This window comes from Juglans regia, chromosome 11 (assembly GCF_001411555.2).
Source record: "Juglans regia cultivar Chandler chromosome 11, Walnut 2.0, whole genome shotgun sequence".
In the NCBI taxonomy this organism is placed as follows: domain Eukaryota; kingdom Viridiplantae; phylum Streptophyta; class Magnoliopsida; order Fagales; family Juglandaceae; genus Juglans; species Juglans regia.
Window position 1 is genome coordinate 27251209 of NC_049911.1, and position 19399 is coordinate 27270607.

Below are 19399 nucleotides of genomic sequence, written 5' to 3' on the forward strand. Positions count from 1 at the left end.
AGCCAATTGCCGTACAGATCTAACCCATGGATCCCAATTCCAATTTCCAAGGTCCGTTTCTTTGCCCAGTTGAAAACCCCCTCGCTCTCTCTCTGTGATGGCAGAGGCTAAGACAATGGCGGCCATTTCACCACCGAAAGACCCCCTCGGCCCCTCCGATGGAACTCCATACAAACCTGCCCTTTCCTCCCAAACCCACTTCACCACCGCAGCCACTACGCCGCCTGTTAAGCCCGAGACGCCCACCACCCCAACCCCAACCCCAACCCCAACCCCAACCCCAACCCCCACAACTACCATCTCCCGAGAAACCCCTCCTGCTACCACCACCACCACCTCTTCGAAGCCTCCTGATCCACTGCCTCCGAAATCCTCCGATGCCGGCGTCGTTCACGTTCCCAGCTACTCCCGTAAGTCCCCACCTTGCCCAACGCAAAAAAAAAAAAAGAAAAAAAAAGCTAAGAGAGTTTTCGCCTTGTGAATGTCTTGTATGATTAGGTTGATTTTTATTTGGTTCTGGCTAATTATCGGATCTCAGGTTGGTTTTCATGGCAAAAAATCCACGACTGCGAGGTCCGGTTCCTCCCGGAGTTCTTCGACTCTCTCTCTCGCTCCAAGAACCCTGGGGTTTACATGTACTACAGAAACTCCATCGTCAAGCAGTTCAGGGAGAACCCCTTAAGGAAGCTCACCTTCACGGACGCCAGGAAGACGCTGGTCGGCGACGTGGGCTCAATTCGGAGGGTCTTTGATTTCCTTGAGGCTTGGGGTCTGGTCAACTACTCCCCCTCCGCGCACAACAAGCCGCTCAGGTGGGACGACAAGGAGACCAAGTCCGAATCCAAAAGCGGCGGCGGCAGTGGTGCGCCCCTCGACTCTTCCGCGGCAGGTCCCAATAGAGAGAGTTCCAAGGTGGTGTGCAGTGGGTGCAAGCTCGTTTGCAGTATTGCTTGCTTTGCTTGTGATAAGGTGAGTATGTGTGCAGCTTTTAATTTACTAGCAATGAGAAAGTGTTCTGCTTTCAATCACTAATGTGCTTATCGTTGCGAATTTCATACATAGACGGTAAAAGCTTTATCTAGGAGGAGTTGGATCTCAATCAATCGTTGGGTACTCGTAATGCATCTGTAATTGACCTAAGTTTGTTCCTTTCTTGGTGAGGTAGGGTACTCGAGAAGTGTGAAGGTTGTTGATTTCTTGGTGGAGGTTCATAAGTCATTGTTTACAAATGAACCACTACTAGTGATTAGATTTTTCTAAACTGAATATTGATTCTAATTACGGTAGATTTGTCGCTGATAGTTGGTGTATACCTACATGCATATTAAGTATGCTTAATTGTGTCTGATGATTCCTTACTACAGCCTCCGGCCACTTTAGGTGCAACCTAAGAGATCTTGTTCCCCCCCCCTCCCCTCCCAACAAAAGGGTTCAGAACAGCATAAAATATAGATCATTGTCATATGTGGCTTGTAGTGTAAGGTTGGGCCATGATGTTGCAAGAATACGGTGACCCTAGTTGATGCAAATCATAAAGTTGTGGATGCACGAGATCCTGCTTGCTACTGATCTTTACCGTTCCTTTCTGTTCAGTCAGATTTGTTATGTATCTGTTCACTAATATTGTTCTGTTTTTAAGTGGTTTTCCCCCCTTTTAACTGTTTCATGGAATGGTACCAAGTTTGCTGATCCTAAAATATCCCTTTGTTGAGCAGTATGACCTGACTCTTTGTGCAAGATGCTATGTTCGTGGGAACTACCGGGTTGGTGTCAACTCCTCAGATTTCAGACGGGTTGAGATCAGTGAAGATATGAAGGCAGATTGGTCGGAAAAAGAAACTTTGCATCTTCTGGAAGCTATAATGCATTATGGTGATGACTGGAAGAGAGTTGCAAAACATGTTGGTGGCAGAAGTGAGAAGGAATGTGTCAATCAGTTCATTAAGCTTCCTTTTGGGGAGGAATATCTTAAATATCCGGACTCTGGGGATGTTGACAACAAGTACAATCCAGTGAAGGATCAAGTTACTGAATGTGCATTAGAAAGTTCTGGTGCTTCATGCAACAATAAAAGAACGCGTCTCACACCCCTTGCAGATGCAAGCAACCCAATTATGGCTCAGGTACATTAGTTAAAAAATTGATATGAGGTTTTCTAGAAGTTCAGCCTTGGGTATGGGGTTATTCTTTCAAAGACTTGGTTACAACTCAAATAAACAGGACCTGAGGATTAGCAATTTGGGTCACGTGGATGCTAGCACCCATAACGAGGGTAACTTTTTCCATGAGCATTGAAGCAAAGTCTTGTCCCTGAGGACATTTCCTTAGTTGGGTCATTCTGCTATAGGTTTTTTCTCATGAAAGTTCTCTAACAATTAACAACGATAAGGTTTTCATTATGACACTTATCTGCAGCATGGCATGGGTGCACCTGGGGTTCACTTCTAGTCTACCTATGTTAGTATTATGTCCTGAAGTCTAGATGGATGATCCCTTACTTCATCAGATGGATTGAGATGATGGCTTTTTGAATGAGTGATTTTCTTTAGTTTATGGTTATCTGTTGATATTGAGTCAATCAATACAAGTAGAGGGTTTAATCAAAGATTCAGAATCATCTCTCAAGCCTCCTTGGAGAGACATAAACATTTATATTGATGTTAACTTATTGAATGTTACTTGTGCTTATCCAAGTAAATGAGTTTTGCAGTAGAATGCTTTCTTTCCTTCTTTTTGACCAATGTTCTTGTAAGGGTCAGTTTTGATATTTATACTTGGAACATATATCAGGCTGCATTTCTGTCAACTTTGGCGGGTGTGGACATTGCAGAAGCTGCTGCTCGTGCGGCAGTTAGGAGTCTCTTGCAGGTGGACCATGGAGCAAGTAGAGAGCATCTTGGTACCCTTGCCAGGAATACAGAATTGCAAGGTATAAGTGATTCTTTTCAGAACTTGTCTCAGCATTTTTTAATTGAATTTACTTATCTGGCTGCATAGGAGTTGGATTGGTCATAATATATGTTAGTGTGTTTCCTTTGTAATTGACATGAAGTAGACCATTTTCCAATTGGTGTTTTTTAAGGGTTTCATTTGGTGTTCAAAAGGTGTTAGCCAAGTGATTTGTGAAATAAGTCGACTGGTCATTTGGAATTATGTTCTGGTTTTTACTAGTATGCACTATATAGCAACATTCAAGGTGTTGGGGTTCTCTAAGGATTACGAAATTTTTGAGGCACCTGTTTCCTTTGGTGTATGTATTGAGCCAAATATCGTGAAGTAAGTGTTACTGGGAACCCAAGTTGGGGAATATCCCAATGCTAAGACCAACCAACATTCAGAAGATTAATGGCTTATTTGTACTGTAGAAGCTGATGTTGCATCTAATGGTGATGCCGCACGGAATGCATCAGAAGGAGCTTATGTAGAAGCAAATTCACAACTTCAGAACGAAGAGCTAAATGTGGAGAGAGTGGTTTCTGGGATTACTCTGCAGGTTTGTATGCTTCTAGATTGTTGTTTGTTTATACACAACTAGCTTTAAAAAATAATTATTATTTTTAGTTTTGAACTATTGATTGTCAGATAATGTGTTTGAATTAAAGTAAAAAAAATTATTTTAAATGCTAGATGTGTATGAGTTGTACCTATCATTGCTCTTCTTGTTTTTATGTTCCTGTACCTAATTTTTCCAATATGTTAAAAATTATGTGTTTATGCAGATGAAAGAGATACAAGATAAGCTTGTTCATTTTGAGGAGCTAGATCTACAGATGGAGAAAGAATGGCAACAGTTGGAGCAAATGAAGAACATGCTCTTTGTTGATCAGCTCACCCTCTTATTTCATAGAAGTTCTGCACCAAAAACTGATGAACGAATGGAACAAAAGAATATAAGAACAGATTGATGTTACATGATTTGTGTTGTCTGTATACATTTTTTACTTCCCCCGGCCAGGCTCTAGCTGCCTATTCGTTTGGAAATAGAGCTGCCAAACTTACAAAATCAAATTAGTTTAATTGGAGTAGTTGCAAAGCCTCTTCCCCTGTCCTTGTCCATTTTTAGTGCGGGTGGCAGATGTTTACCCAAAAACCCAAATGTGTAATAAACTGCCCATTGAGATGAAAATGGACTTAGGTGTTTGCTTTCTGTCTTCGCATCTTCCTTTGTTAGGATTAGGGGTAGTCTTGCGTGCAGAGGGGAATTACATAAATCATTTTATATTTGTTTTTCCAAGTGTATAAATTATTATTATTATTATTTATAATTCTCTTTGTAAACTTGGATCTCTTTTGGTTAGACAGATAAATTAAAAGTTAAATAAAATATTATTTTTTAATATTATTTTTATTTTAAAATTTAAAAAATTGAATTGCTTATTATAAAGAGATGGATTGTATAACCTAACCATACCTCAGAGTTTCCCTTAATTATTTGTGTAATAATTCGGCACAATGATACTTTCAACCAGTTTTCTTCACTTCAGTTATATGTATATTACTATTTTTCTACTGAGATACAACCGCTAGGATTCATTACGCACTAAAATTTGTGGAAGTTTAACTGTTCGTTTGATCAAATTCCAAAAAGGTTTTGTTGTTTGTGAATTATATCGAGTGTGCGCTACTCGTGTTCGGTCCCAACCGCAGATGGAGTTCTTCGTCTGGTCTTACTGCTTCAGGTATGCAATATTGCAAATCAAGGATCACTTGCATACCAATAGCAATTTGTATACAAATTGAGTCAACATCATTCACTGTTACCAATTAAATATATATATATATATATATATATATATAATTTGGTGTTGACATGTTTGATATACAAAGCCAGGGAGCCAGAACTTAGAACCAAAACTGTTCGTTCTGGCACATATCTTTTCAAATGAACCTGAAGGATCCTACTGCCTGCAAAACCAAAATAATAAGAGATGCATTTCAGTTGTTAATAATAAAGCCACTTTCGCGGATGATGTCTCTGCCCACAGAGTCTAAATGCTTAGACCTTATGCAACTAATATTTGACAACAGTTTCATCTTATCTCCGAAGCGGTTCGTCATTCCAAAAGCTTCAACAAAAATTCCGTTGAACATTAGGAAAAAATTTGGTTATGGTATGCCAAAACTTTCAGAAATGCTCCCAAATACTTTGGGATGGCTTGATCTAAGTTTCCCTGAGCGACATCCAGCATTGCTGGGCCACGATACAGGCTTTCTTTTCAAGAACAAAAGCCTTAAACCTACAAAGTAAAAACAGGAAACAATGTGATGTATTGGGAGCTATAGGCCTACATTACTTCACCTTCTCAATTGTGGAGCTGTATTTCTCTGTTTCTTCCTCCAAGAACTGCAGAAAAATATTGAAATATCAGTACTTGGTGTTGACTGTTGAGTGTGCCCTGTGTTCTTTACCGCCAGCTCCATAGAAACAAAAACTACAATGTATCCAGATCTACCTGTCCTGTCACAGTGTATAGTCTGTTGTACCAGCCATTGGATGCCATCCCAATAGCTGTAAACAAATGTCTCCGACTTTCGCCAGGATTTTGTAGTGAATATTCAATGTAATATATACCTGTTTTTGAATGAGATTAAGAAATAAAATCACTACATTAATGTAAGCAATGATGTGTAGTATGTGTGCACAATTGTGTCTAGATGTTGTCGAATGTCGATCGACCATTAACCAAGTGTAGAAGAGTAATGATGATACATATAAATTGCAGGATGGAAATCCACCTCTGGCTGCAAAAGGATTAACAATTACCATTTGCAGCTTTACAGTCTATGAGTTTTGCAGCCACACCTGGAGGCCTTTGCCAGCTTCTATCCAATCCATTAACCTGTTAAAACACATTTAGGCTGTAAAAGTTGGCAAATGAGCTGCACAAGCTTTCTACTTCAGTAAATTAGATCATGTGAAATCCCACCAGAGTCTCAGCAAAAGCATCGACTTTGCCCAAAGATTCCATCTGGGTAAAATCTGCTCCAAGACCCGTAATTACGACGCTGACTGCAGCAACCCATAAAGCAATTACAATATAGAGGGATAAAATTCTGAATGATGGATCCATCAGGAAACTCTCGTGTATACCATTTGAATTGGAGGTCTCCTCCGGGTAGAAAGCAGTAATTGATTTAAAACCATTAGGCTCTCCTGCACCTACTTGCCAATCTGCATAACCAATATTCCATCCACCAATATGCTAAAATTTGCTCTTATTGCCTTAACGATAAAACAATTTTACCACAAGTATAATTTGTAGCAGCATTTTTCTCACATAAATCTGATAAAAACTACAATTGTATCATCAAACCATAATCTGTGAAGGAGATAAACTTTTGTGAGCCTTGTGGGCCCTTGACATATCCAAAACTTAAACTTTTGGTCTATTTATATTTTAATCCCTCACATCTTTGACTTGATATTCTCCTGGTCTATTTATATTTTGACATATCCAAGCATAATTATCATTTGGAGCGATGTCCGCTCGATCATTGTCTCCATGAGAGAGAAATTGAAGAATGCAATCACTTGACTAAAATGATACACGTGAGAGGGAGACCCGGGCCAATGATAGAGGTTAGCATATACCTTGAGAACAAAGAAAACACAAAGTATTATTCAAGCAATATCAGCAGCAATCATTATTCAAACTTATAATATTCTTAGCTCAATTAACAGTGACAAATTCACCTTGGGGAATCAGTATCTTGAACTTGTTCACATCGTCCGTAAAAACGCGAAAATTCTCCGGTACATCTGAAACCCATATTAGATTGAACTTGAATAACAATTTAGTATCAGGTAGAGACTTAAGAGAAAGAAAGGAACTTTACCGCTCTCAGTCAATGCATGCGAAATGATCGCTGGAAAAGAAAATGCAGTAACTGTTGTCTGAAGCACAAACTCTCTTCTTTTAGCACCGCATCGTTCTTGAACCCGAAAACTAAGAAAAACAAACATAAATACAGACAAAATTAAAACCCAGTGAGATGACAAAAAAAACATGGTTTGAATAAGAAACAAGTTTTTATTTTTTTTACCATGGCTCTTGGTTTTGATGTTGTTCTTCACTGTTCTTGCAACAAAGCACATTATGTTTTGTGCCTGAAGAAACCGAATTAGGAACCTCAGAAGCTCTGCCTCGTACCAGAACAAGTAAATTAGTAACAGGGTTCGGATTTCGTGGATCTTTCTTGTACGATGAAGCTGTCCAGTGGGAGATGGAAGGTCGCAGGGGCAAAGAATGTTGTGAGAAAACAGACGCCATGCCTTTTAGATGGGCTTCTGTTGGCACTTCTCTTTTTTCTTTTTCCTTTTCTTATTGGCTATTTTGTTTTAATTTTGTATGGATCTCTTTATTTGGATATATTAATATTATTATTTCTTTTTATTTCAGACCTAAAAAGATTTCATTGTCCTTCCACTTTCAAGTTTCAACGCTTCGTTTGTTTTTTAAACCCATCTCTAATTTATTGTTATAATTTTTTTATATTTTAAAATAAAATATAATAAATAATTCTAATTTTTTTAAATTTTAAAATAATAATAATATTAAAAAATAATATTTTAAAAATATTTTATTATCTCAACTCAATCTAAACGCAGCTTAAAAATCTACCCAAAATACTTTTCATTTTCCATAAACAATTTCATTTTTTTCATTAGAAAAATCCCATTACTTTTACAAGAACAAAAAAATAAGATATAAAAAATCACTTCTATAAAAATTAGTAAAAATACTCTTAATTTTTTTTTATATGCAAGCATGCTTTTTACTTGCTTGACCTATTTAGCTGCAAGTAGTTTTACTAAATAAAATAGAAAAGACCCCAACACTAGTTGTTAAACAAAATAAAAACAAAATGGTAAAAATGTAGATAAGACTTTTTTCCCCTTTTGGTGACAAGTTGAATATTTATAAATTATATACTGAAATTTGAATTAGGGTGGCTCTACAGCCACGGCCACGGAGCTCCTAGAGTATCGTTAGTTATATTATTATTTTTTTAATTTTTTTTTTATATATTTTTTAATTTTTTTAAAAAAATAAAAAATTATGATATTATTAAAAAATACTTATTTAATTATTAAGTAAAAAATTAAAAAATAATAATAGTAACTCTAGACGGTAAGAATAAGGTTGCGTTTGGATGTTAAAGTGAGTTGAGTTGAGTTGAGTTGAGATGATAAAATATTGTTAGAATATTATTTTTTAATATTATTATTATTTTAAAATTTGAAAAAGTTGAATTGTTTATTATATTTTATGTTGGGATTTGAAAAAATTGTAATAATGAGTTGAGATTAGTTGATAGATATTTGTCATCCAAACGAAGCCAAGTAGTAAAAGTAAATTTTTTCTTTAAATTATCCTGCCATGTCATTGTGGGCATTTTCTGACAAAACAAATAAGACTAATGCTATATACTATTTTAAAATATGCAAACTCTACACATTTTTATTGAAAAAAAAAGTAAGATATATTATTAATAAATATATATATTTTTATATAAATTATAGATTTATCAACATTTTACAGAATGAGTGCAGAGGCTGGCTTGCTTGCTTGCATAAGTAGAATGGTACAAATTATTTTTCTAACAAATAATGACTTATCCATTACTCATGTCTCAAATGTCTTTATTTTATTATTTTAAGGAATAAGCACATTTCCTCCCAAAGTGGATTGAAGCCTAAGGAGTAATTAAAAGTCATATTGTCCATTACTTGTGTCTTTTTCCTTCCTACTAAAAGATTCCACTGTAATCATGACATCAAATAAAACATTAGCCGACCTCAATTTCTTCTGGTCTTTAATTGCAATCACTTGTCCATGGGAAACTCTTTTTCACTTATCGGAAATCCACTCTTTTAATGCATTTTCCAAAAAAAGTATGATTCATTTTTCAAACAAACCTCTAATTTTGTAATTTACAAACATTTTTTGAACAAAAAAAAAATGTAGAAAAACCTCTAATTATGACATGTCATATCATAATTAATTCACAATTAAAATTTGTATATTTTACTTTTATAAATTTCCAATAAATTAATTTTTCTATTTTTTTTGTCGATAATTATTAAGCATCAATATTATTAAATCCGTTAATAATAACTAGTAAGATAATTTTTTTACTAATCACTATTTATTGTCTCATACTCTACATTCTATTAATAAAAAAAAACTATAAGATATAAAGTATAAAAATAAATAGTAATCGATGTATAGTAAAATTCTAACCGGTAAGTCAATATAAGTATAGGATGTTAACAACTTTTCTTAGCCTATGATTTTATTATTTGCCTATTGATATTTATATACTTTTATGGACCAACTACCCATCACCAACAACCTATCTATTATTATTATTATTATTATTCTGATTACTCCTATAGTTTTTCAATCTCTTTAAATAGGAAAATAATTTTTTAAATTGATATTCTAATTCGAAATTTTAACATTTATTTTATTTTATGAAGATAGCTTAGAATGGAAAAAAAAACAGAGAAAAGTACAAGAGCCTAAGTGACATAAATCCCATGAATCCCTACAGCACTGCGCCTACAGAAAATTTACTACTCGCTCTGGGAGGATGAGACGTGTAGTTCTATCCGATGTCTCGAGCTTATCTCAAACGTGGCACTGAAAGCAAGCGAGTATGTTCAAGCAGTACTTGTATGGTAGTCGAATTAAAATGAATATTTTATTTTTTTTGTTTTGTCCGAAAGCAAATTAGGGGTGGGGGAGGCTGCTTTTTACCTGCCCGTTTTAAATTAAAGCTTCCCTAAGAAGAGGCACAAAAAAAGAAATAAATAAAAATAAATATTCAGAATTCTCGCATTTCCTTTTAGAAAAAGCCCTCCGGAGCTCCTACCTCTTCGTTTCCGTTCAGGAACGCCCTGGAATTTCATCCTCTCTCTCCAATTTTCGATCTGTGCTGTTTTTAATTTTCTCGGAATTATTGGTGAGTAACAGTGATTTTTCCAGTTATTTTTAGGGATTCCTTCATTTTCTGTATTTTTTTTTTCTTGCAACTCTTTTAACTTCTGAATTATGAAAATATTTTTTATTTTGCATTTTTATTTTCTCAAAAATAGCTTCTTCCCGCATTATGTCCAATTATTCTTTGCTTTAATCTTTAATTTGAAATAAAATTTTCTCGATCCAGGTTGAAAAAATTCGAGTGTTTAAAAAAAAAAAAAAAAAAAAACTCTTCAGTCCCGTAAAATTTATCCTAGTTTTGCAGTAATTATGAGGATATTTTCGTTGTAGCTTTCACTAGATTTTCTCTAAGGTTCTCGTCCAGGATTTTAATGGCGGAGCTCAGTTTGAGCTTTACATTCTTAATCTTACAATTAAAGATCAGTACTTTAACGTCCCCCCACAACTTTCTCTGGTTTAAATTCACTCACAGGACAGGAGTGCGAATTTTATTTACTTATAATGATTATTATCGGTATGAATCATCCTCATCTTGGTAAATTAGGGTTTTCTCTTTTAATAACCCAACAATAATTTGCAATGTTCATCTCCTTCTGTTTTGCAGATTAGGGTTTGCAGGCAGTATTGTATGGAAAGATGTCAGGATCAGAGGCAGGAGTGATGACGAGTAGGGAGGCCTTCAGCGTCGGGCTTCAGCAGAAGACTCAACCGCTCGTACAGAACATGCGGTTGGCGTTCAGTACCGACGGCGCTGCCTTCTACAATGCAGTAGGCGCCGCATCGTCAGCAACGCCCTCAGTCTCAGCCTCGACCTCGCCCACTTACCAACCCTCCTCCGGCGACGGTGGGTCCGCCCCTGCCGTAACTGCTGTTGGGGCGTTGATGAATGTGAACGTGGGGAGCATGGGCGGTAGTGGTGAACCCGTGAAGAGAAAGAGAGGGAGGCCCAGGAAGTACGGGCCAGATGGCACCATGTCAGTGGGTCTGGCCACTGCGCCTCAGTCTGTCACCGGAACCCAGTCAAGCGGAGGCTTTTCTCCTCCTGCTCTTCCTGCTCCACCTCCTTCTGGAGGGTCAGCCTCGCCCTCTTCGTTCAAGAAAGCTAGGGGCAGACCGCCTGGTTCTAGCAAGAAGCAACAGTTGGAAGCTCTGGGTAAGCGTTATTTTCTCTGGCAATCTAGATGGGTTTTGCTTTGAACTTGTGCTGGTTTTTGTTGGGTTTGGTTTCTTTTGCAGTTTATTGGTCTTTCATTTGGTCGGTGTACCTGATCCTTTTGACTTGCTCTCATGCTTAATTTGATTATCTGAGTGCTTTACTTGTTTTTATCCGCCTCAGCTGGCTTTGGTTGGATTTCTGACAGGGAATGAAATGGTTGGTGTTGGTATTGTAAAGGGCACACGACTCTCTAAAAAAAATAGGAAACCAATGGTCCAATATAGTTATGCTGGAGCTTGGGATCTGTTCTCAATTCAAAATTACTGATATGCCCCTGTGTGGTGTTTGCCGTTTGCTACCCTTGGCTATTGGAATTTTCTTGATTTCCTGTTAATTTCCGTGTCACGTGAGAGATATATTTGTGAGTTGTAATATTTTTAAAATTAATGTTCTTTAATTGCAAAAATTTCTGTTAGATCATTTCTTATATTGTTTTTGAGCATGTTCAGTATATGACGCCATTTTGAGTTTAGTCAAACTTTCTTCTCTGAAAAATCTCTCTCCCAAACCAAAATAATAATAATAATAATAAAAACAAAAACAACAACAAAAACAATAATAATAAATAAATAAGGACAGAAGATGCTCGCTAGTATTTATACAGGAATATAATATGTCAAACAAAAAACAACAGAAAATAAGGAATCTTTGTTTGTCTAATGGGTTCTTTTTGTGCAATGTATTGAAATTCCCCTTTATTGGTTTCATATTTAGTGCAATATAGTTTTTATGTGCTATTGAGCTATTAAATTACTGTGTCATATTAAATATTTCATGGAGATTTTCTGTTTGCAGGATCAGCAGGTGTTGGGTTTACTCCCCATGTTATCACTGTGAAAACTGGAGAGGTCTGTCCATCTGTTTTTATCTTTTCCTACGTTTTCATAGATCTTTACATTCTTTTTTATGTTTCATTCGAGCATCATTGAAGTATGGTCTTTAATTATTAAGTTGCGTTGGAGTATATATGTTGCCCTGTGCCATTTAACTAACTGTTATATGCATCTTTATGTTTCTTCTAGTAGCTCAGTCATCTTAATTACATCATGATATACTCAACATGAGTTGTAGATGAAGGCTTGATTTATGTGTCTTTTATTTTTTGGAACTAGCAATGACTATATGGAAATGAAGTAATGTGGTTAATACTCCCCAAAAAAAAAAAAAAAAAAAAAAAGAAATTTAGTGTGGTGAATTGTTTATTTAGTTATTTAGAGTGTTATGTCTTATAGAGTGGGTTAGACTGTTAAATAGGAGGTGGATCTTGGCAACTTTGAGCAAATTTTCTCTGCCTAAATACCAAAAGGAAGAAGAAGAAGAAAAAGAAGGAAACACCAGAATAACATTCTGTTGTATCTAGGAATAGTGCAAATTCAGCGTGTAAGTTTCTTTGTACGAGTGGACTATGGTCCAGGACAACTCCTGTTTTGAATCCTTTATAGATTCAACTAGCTCTTGCTTCCCTAACTTTCCTTATATTAGGCATTCCCTTCTGTATGCCTCCAGTGTACTTGGGTTGTGCCCCCAATGCTTTACTAATAAGTGGTGTTGTTACTTATGAAGAAAAAGTACCATAAAAATTCTCTCAAATTTTCTCTCTGTATTTGCCACAGTTTCCATGACTGAAAAAAAAAACTTACTCAAACACAATTTTAGGAGACCCCACCACTTTTTCTAAAACCAAAATAACATTTCTCAGAAATAAGAATATGTCTCAAAATTTTGCTCTTACAAACCTATTTTCTACAGGTCCCACTGCTTCCACAAATGAATCTAGGTGCTGCTAGTTCATGAATATTAGGACCAGTTTTACTAATTCTGGAACCAAGCAAAAGAAGAAGCTTGAACCATTCTCTTTGTTCTATCATTAAGGGTGTGGTGTTGGTGATGTGATGACCAGATTCCAGTGACAAGTTGTTCTTGTCAAGTGTTAGATGCAAAAATAAATGGGTTTTCCCTAACACGTGATTCTTCTTTACATTTCAGAAATTCTTTACTATGCTGCTTGAGTAATTAGATCATCCTTCTTCATATATTCCAACTTTTACGGTGCTTGCATTTTGTAGATTTATATATACTTATATTCCTGAAAGATTAATCAATTAGAGGGAATTCAACATTGCATATTTTGGTTTCCAGGATGTATCGTCGAAAATAATGTCATTTTCTCAGCATGGTCCTAGGGCTGTCTGCATCCTGTCAGCAAATGGAGCCATATCCAATGTGACGCTCCGCCAACCGGCCACTTCTGGTGGAACTGTAACGTACGAGGTTTGTGAGCTATCTAACAACCTATCTGCTGGCATTTCCCTTAATACGAGGCGGACTTGTAATTTTTAAGTGCCAGCATCTAGACCTGCTAACTATTTCTAGAAGTGACATGAATATCCTAATATTGATGGGGTTTGGCAATTGCATTGGTATTTATGCTATTGATGACCGGCAAAAAAAAATTAAGGTATTGATGGGGAGAAAGACAAAATACATCTCCAAGAGCAGTTTTATCATCAAACCCATTGCTTCTATAACCAAGCATGTTTTACCTAACAATATTCCTCGGTGGTTTTCTATGTGATGTAGATTAGTGTATAGTAGAGGAAAACTTGAAAACAAAGAGAATTACATAATATGTAAAGCACATTTTACCTGGTAACAATCTTTTTTTTTTTATAACAATCTTCCTTGGGAAGGGTCGCATAGGTTTCTCTGGAAATTCTTGAATACTGTTAAATGTAAATAGAGCACCTATTTTTTTTTTTTTAGTTTTTTTTAAAGATTCTTTCCCTCATTTTGGGTCCTTCCTGGAATCAAGGTTGAAGTATAATCTTTGATGCGATCTGTTCTACTTTATTGGTACTTTGTTTTTTGGGTGGGTTTTTTTTTTTTTTTTTAATTGGGGGGGGGGGGTTGTCTCAATATCAGTCTTTGAAACGTGGTTACCAAAGTGCTGCATTGTATACTCTGGGCAGAGCTTGGTAATCTGTAAAGGCTATACTGAACATTGGCATATTCAATTTTTACTTAGATGGCTGTAAATAGGGTTAAACTTACCTGTACTTTTTGGTCAAAAGTAGAACAAATCTTTATATTTTTTTAGCTCCTTGGCCTTAGCTTAGCTTCACTTAGATATTATTGCCCTCCAATTACATGACCCCTTTGCCACACATTTACAGTTATGAGGGGTTTTGGGCTCATTGTTTGCATATAGCCAGATGAATAGCTTCACATCTTTTGAATATTTTGTTTTGTACCACGCAGGGGCGATTTGAAATTCTGTCCCTCTCCGGTTCATTCTTGTTATCTGAAAATGGTGGTCACCGGAGCAGAACTGGGGGTTTGAGTGTGTCTTTATCTGGCCCTGATGGGCGTGTTTTAGGTGGTGGCGTGGCAGGCCTTCTTACGGCTGCATCACCTGTTCAGGTGCATTATATTTTTGTTTCATTTATTCATTTGTTTCTTAATTCTCAATTGTTGGGGGTACTTTGTAAGAAATACTAGTGCGGTGCCAACTGTTTTTAATCTCATTTTGCAAATCATGTGAGACACAAATAACAAATGAGATGATTTTTTATGCTATGGTAATTTGAAGAATTCACACCATTAATAGTTCCTCTCGTTTTATGTGCCCTTATGTACTTTAAGCATATAAGGTCTTTCACTATAAGGGAACCAGTGATATTAAGCCTTTCCCATTGCAGGTAGTCGTCGGGAGTTTTATTGCAGATGGTCGGAAGGAATCAAAGTCGTCAAACCAGATGGAACCCTTGAATGCCCCATCAAAGCTTGCCCCCGGTGGTGGTGGGCCTACTGGGGCTAGCAGCCCACCATCGCGTGGGACTCTCAGCGAATCCTCTGGTGGACCTGGTAGCCCTCATAACCATAGTACAGGAGCCTGCAATAACAGTAACACGCAGGGCATGTCTAACCTGCCATGGAAGTAAACACCCTTGTAACTCTTGTATTTCCACTGATTTGTGTAGTAAGCATGGACTCTGATGTTGTGTTTAATTTACTATTAGGCCTTTAGACCCCAGGCCTTGTGTAGTAAGTTTGGTAGAATAAGGACTGTAGAATGGTTTCTAGCATGGCATTCTTGGCTTTTGCCAGTGCCATCCAGTTAGTGATAGGTGCCCTTTGCACTTTGAGGTTGTAAGTTAGAAATTAGAGGGAAGCTCCTCTTGCTTTTAGGAATTTCTAGGTTAATGTAGTTTGTTGTTGGCCGTCAGTTGTAATTGACTTTCCAGGTGTTTCGTTATTATGGTTATAAAATTGTACCCATTTTCTCGATCTGAACGTGGCGTAGACTCTGCTTTTTATTTGCCTGTCCTTTTGTTTGTGGGTTTGGTCCGCGAGTTGCTCGCATCTAATACAGAAGCCTGGCACACAACAACTCTCTACACCATGAATGATGTGTCTGCGCTTATGTGGGAGATAAAGCATGCACGTGTCACGAGAATGTACAGGATTTTTCTCCAAAATAGGTTGGAGGAAACTCCCTTCAAATCATCTATTTAAGTTTAAATTATCAAGTGTTCCTTCGTTAAAAAAACATGCGATTCTCACATATTAAAAAGGCATGTCAAATTCCTATTAAAAAAAAAAAAAGAGGCATGTCAAATTTTGATGCTGCAGCTTTTAAATGTATATCAATCACGAGAGGATCACATTTGTTTCTATTATGTTTAAAACTAAAGAGGTTGTCCATAACCATACGATAACACGATTAAAGTGCTCTTTATTTCCTAGCTCTCTTCAGCAGCAAACGCAATGAAAAGAACCCAAGGACACAAGTCTGCCAAAACCACCCTCTTGAATTTGCGGGATCCACCCTTTTTGCAAGGTACCATGCGTATATGGCCTCACTGACGTGTGCTGCTGCCGAGAGAAGAAACACCAACCTTACTGTCCTCATTGACCGTAAGAAGGTAAGACTGATAGCTCTGAAGAGTGGCACAGGTCCTATGTCTGGTAGGAAAGCAGCACAGAACAGTATGCTCATTCCAATAACACAGACTAGCCACGCATATATAGAAGGCCCATCAAGAGTTTTCTTCTTTCTCTCTTGCCAATAAGATATGGTTGCAGACATGCCCTCTCGAGGAGTAACCATTGGAACATAGCCAAGCTCCTCCTTTGCTTTAAGGAAGGAGAAATAATGGGTAACACCAACCTGTCAATGGGTGACAGATTCAGCAAATATGTCATAAAAATATAAACAGGCACAGTAACCAAATTCATCATTACTTACTAAACCAAAAAGAAAGGAACTCCATGGTATCTTTACAGTTAAATATTGAAGAAGAATAATGATATAAACTACCAACATTCAATAGCAATCGATTCATCCAGGTTAGCATAGAATGATGACCATCTTAAATGCTATACTGAAACAAACTCCTAATCTAGATTCTACCGCATTATGCTTTATCAACTATATGACCTACAAAGGGAGCCAAAGATGAAGCCTGGACTAAAGAATAGTCAGATCTCATGAAAAGAGTACGACTAGAATACAACACTGGACCCATATACGAACCAGAATTTGAGTACGCAAGAAAGATGGAACAAACCTTGTATACTTCAGCAGGAAGGATCAATGGCTGAGGAAGCCACCATCGATGCAACCATGGATACAATATCGTATAGACTGCCCAGAAAATCTTCCCTAGCCGAAGTGCAAGGGAAACAGACAAGGAAGCTTTTGGCAGGTCATAATCCAAACTTCTGAGCAGAGGTTGGATGAATTCAAAAGTGTTCACCGGAGAGCCTGTGAAAAGAGTTCTTCCGTTCACAGTTTAAGCATCGTTCTCATGATCTATATAACTTAAGATGCAGTTAAAAAAAAAGAAAAAGAAAAAAGAAAAGCTTCTTTAATTTCCAGCTTATGAGAAATTTTCCCAAGGATAAAGCGCCAGTTTACCACTAGTTCTAATTCAGGTGTTGGAGGAACAAAGGCAAAAAACTTTGAAAGCATAATTGGGTTCTTAGTTCTTACCATCAGATACGAAGTATGGCTGGCCAGCAGCAACAGGATGTCTTTCTTTCCCCGGGATGTCATCCAACAGTCCCATGCTTGCCAATATTAGTGCAAGTACAAGGTTATCCACATAAATCCAGTCTGTTTTTACTCTTGTTTCACCAATTTTGAATGGCAGCAGACCTAACTTTGCTAGGGATACTATCCTTGGCAGGTGTCTTTCTTCACCTGGTCCATAGATAGCAGCTGGACGAATAGCACAGGTATAAAGACAATTTCCGTCCTTTTTCCTACACAAAAAAAACCGCAACTAAGATAAAAGGCTCAACTTAATTAAAGGAATAACCCACAAATGGTATTAAACATCACATGATATTGCAGAATACTAGCAATGCTACAATACAAATTCTCTCATTTGTTACCATGTTTCTTTCCTACAAATCGATCCTCAGCGATATCATCAGTTGATAATTGTATCACCACAAAGTATGCTCATTACTTTATAGAGTAATGCTACTTGTAATGCCACCAGGGTAATAGCCAAGTAACACCACTATTGTGACAGGTGTGCATTATCCATAAAAATCTTGAAATGAATATGGCTCTGCAAGTAGTCACATGCCTGCCCGATAGCAACATCTAAATCAAAGAAGCCACACCCAAGCACAACTCATGAGGATGTCGGAGAGAGAATTCAAGCATAAAAAAACAAAACTTACTTAAAAGGACGACCATTGTTCTTCAAAACAAACTGTTCCGCAATTGATTTACTACGTCCATATGGATCAACGTGATCATCCAATGGGAAATAAGGTAAGGCCTCATTGCCATTCACAATCTCCTTTCCCCCGAATACAACGTTGTACGTGCTCACATAAACAAGCCTTTTGATCCCATACTCGAGGCAAGCGTCCAAGATATGACAGGTTCCATTTATGTTGACCTCATCGACGCGACCAAATTGTAGCATTTCTTTCCCGGACATGCCGTATGAAGCCAGGTGGAAAACGCAATCCGCACCACGCAGAGCTCTATCAACATCCTTTTTTCGGACAACATCCCCTACATTACCATTATAAACATTTTGGGTCAAATTGACTCGCAAAGACCATAGAGCTATTATTTCATACAAGTTTAAGAAAACAAACTGTAATCAAGAAAACAAACTATAATCAATTCAGCTTAAAATCATCTAGATATCTTAAGATAACTCCAATAATTAAAACTAATTAACTCGAAGGTTCAGGTTTTGCTACCCCAACATACAACTTAATCCATATCTTCCTGAATTTTATGAAGTCATATATAGCCCAAATCTGAAGCATTTAATACCTACCCCGTAATTTTTATTTTTCAAAAAATCGACAAGACGTAAATTTCAAAGTAGTCACTAGTCAATCAATACAGGGCTCCAAAGGACAATTGGCGGATAAGGCTTGCAGAGAAAAGAACAAGAACAAGAAAAGGCAGAGGATCGGACCCTGGATGCAGTGGACGCCACGGTTGCTGAGATGCTGGGACCAAGGGGATGAGGTGCGGAGGTCAAAGGCTCGGACCTGGCGAGCACCTCTTCTCACAAGCTCCAAGCAGAGCGCGGACCCCACGAATCCGAGCCCACCGGTCACCACGAAGGTGTTTCCTTCGATTCCTTCATTCTCGCTCAAATGCATTCTCTCTCTCTCTCTGGGAGATCCGTTTACTCACACAGAGAGAGGGCCTCTGTCTTTCGCTTGTAGACGTGACAAATGGGGGAGCCAGCTGTTGTGTTGTAGACATGCGGCGCCACCTGGCTACTTGCCACCTTTGAAAAGTTGTCCAGGTTGTAGATTTTCGTGTCGAAGTGTTAAAATGAGAAAGATAAACGCAATCTTTGGAACACAAATTCAGCTAAACTAATGAGATTTATCTTATTAATTTTTTATAAAACGTTAAATCTATCTTAATCTATTTTTTACATTTAAATACACATTTCAATCTATTTATATTTTAATATATTTTAATAAAAATTATAAAATATTATTATTTACAAATAAATTCAAATCATCTAAAATCATTTACATTCAAATGCAGCAAAAATCTGTTTAAATTAAAAGTCTTACTTTTTACATATTGAAAGGATTACATATTAGTTATGCTAAAAAATATTAATGTTATATTTTTTTTAATTATAACTAAAATAAAAAACTAGTTCCTCAATTTTAAATTTTTAATATTTACAAAAACAAAAGACTAATTTTACGTTTAATCCTAATGGTCTTA

General features: G+C 37.0%; 4 protein-coding genes across 5 annotated transcripts; 2 read left to right on the forward strand and 2 right to left on the reverse strand.

Moving 5' to 3' along the window:
* Window positions 1-4147, forward strand: LOC108984949 (SWI/SNF complex subunit SWI3B). Its single transcript, XM_018957060.2, has 6 exons — window positions 1-410; window positions 539-969; window positions 1716-2123; window positions 2791-2929; window positions 3366-3493; window positions 3720-4147. Exons 1-6 carry the CDS (start codon window positions 98-100, stop codon window positions 3903-3905), a joined length of 1605 nt encoding a protein of 534 aa, XP_018812605.2. The 5' UTR covers window positions 1-97; the 3' UTR covers window positions 3906-4147.
* Window positions 4148-4739: 592 nt separating this feature from the next.
* On the reverse strand, window positions 4740-7312 carry LOC108984941 (psbP domain-containing protein 3, chloroplastic). The gene is made up of 9 exons (XM_018957051.2): window positions 7045-7312; window positions 6838-6947; window positions 6695-6760; window positions 6092-6172; window positions 5928-6010; window positions 5765-5840; window positions 5454-5572; window positions 5300-5344; window positions 4740-4905 (listed from the first exon to the last, which is right to left on the reverse strand). The coding sequence occupies exons 1-9, from the start codon at window positions 7269-7271 to the stop codon at window positions 4879-4881; spliced, it is 834 nt and encodes a 277-aa protein (XP_018812596.1). The 5' UTR covers window positions 7272-7312; the 3' UTR covers window positions 4740-4878.
* A 2489-nt stretch (window positions 7313-9801) lies between these two features.
* LOC108984947 (AT-hook motif nuclear-localized protein 10) lies at window positions 9802-15456 on the forward strand. Of its 2 annotated transcripts, none has more exons than XM_018957058.2 (6): window positions 9802-9969; window positions 10552-11100; window positions 11959-12011; window positions 13303-13434; window positions 14422-14583; window positions 14862-15456. In XM_018957058.2, the coding sequence occupies exons 2-6, from the start codon at window positions 10584-10586 to the stop codon at window positions 15102-15104; spliced, it is 1107 nt and encodes a 368-aa protein (XP_018812603.1). In that variant the 5' UTR covers window positions 9802-9969; window positions 10552-10583; the 3' UTR covers window positions 15105-15456. The 2 variants fall into 2 exon arrangements, with proteins under 2 accessions (XP_018812603.1, XP_035538687.1); XM_035682794.1 differs by lacking the exon at window positions 9802-9969 and adding an exon at window positions 10305-10461.
* Window positions 15457-15774: 318 nt separating this feature from the next.
* LOC108984948 (short-chain dehydrogenase/reductase family 42E member 1) lies at window positions 15775-18892 on the reverse strand. The gene is made up of 5 exons (XM_018957059.2): window positions 18621-18892; window positions 17860-18202; window positions 17159-17430; window positions 16734-16930; window positions 15775-16333 (listed from the first exon to the last, which is right to left on the reverse strand). Exons 1-5 carry the CDS (start codon window positions 18808-18810, stop codon window positions 15899-15901), a joined length of 1437 nt encoding a protein of 478 aa, XP_018812604.1. The 5' UTR covers window positions 18811-18892; the 3' UTR covers window positions 15775-15898.
* Window positions 18893-19399: the final 507 nt, after the last annotated feature.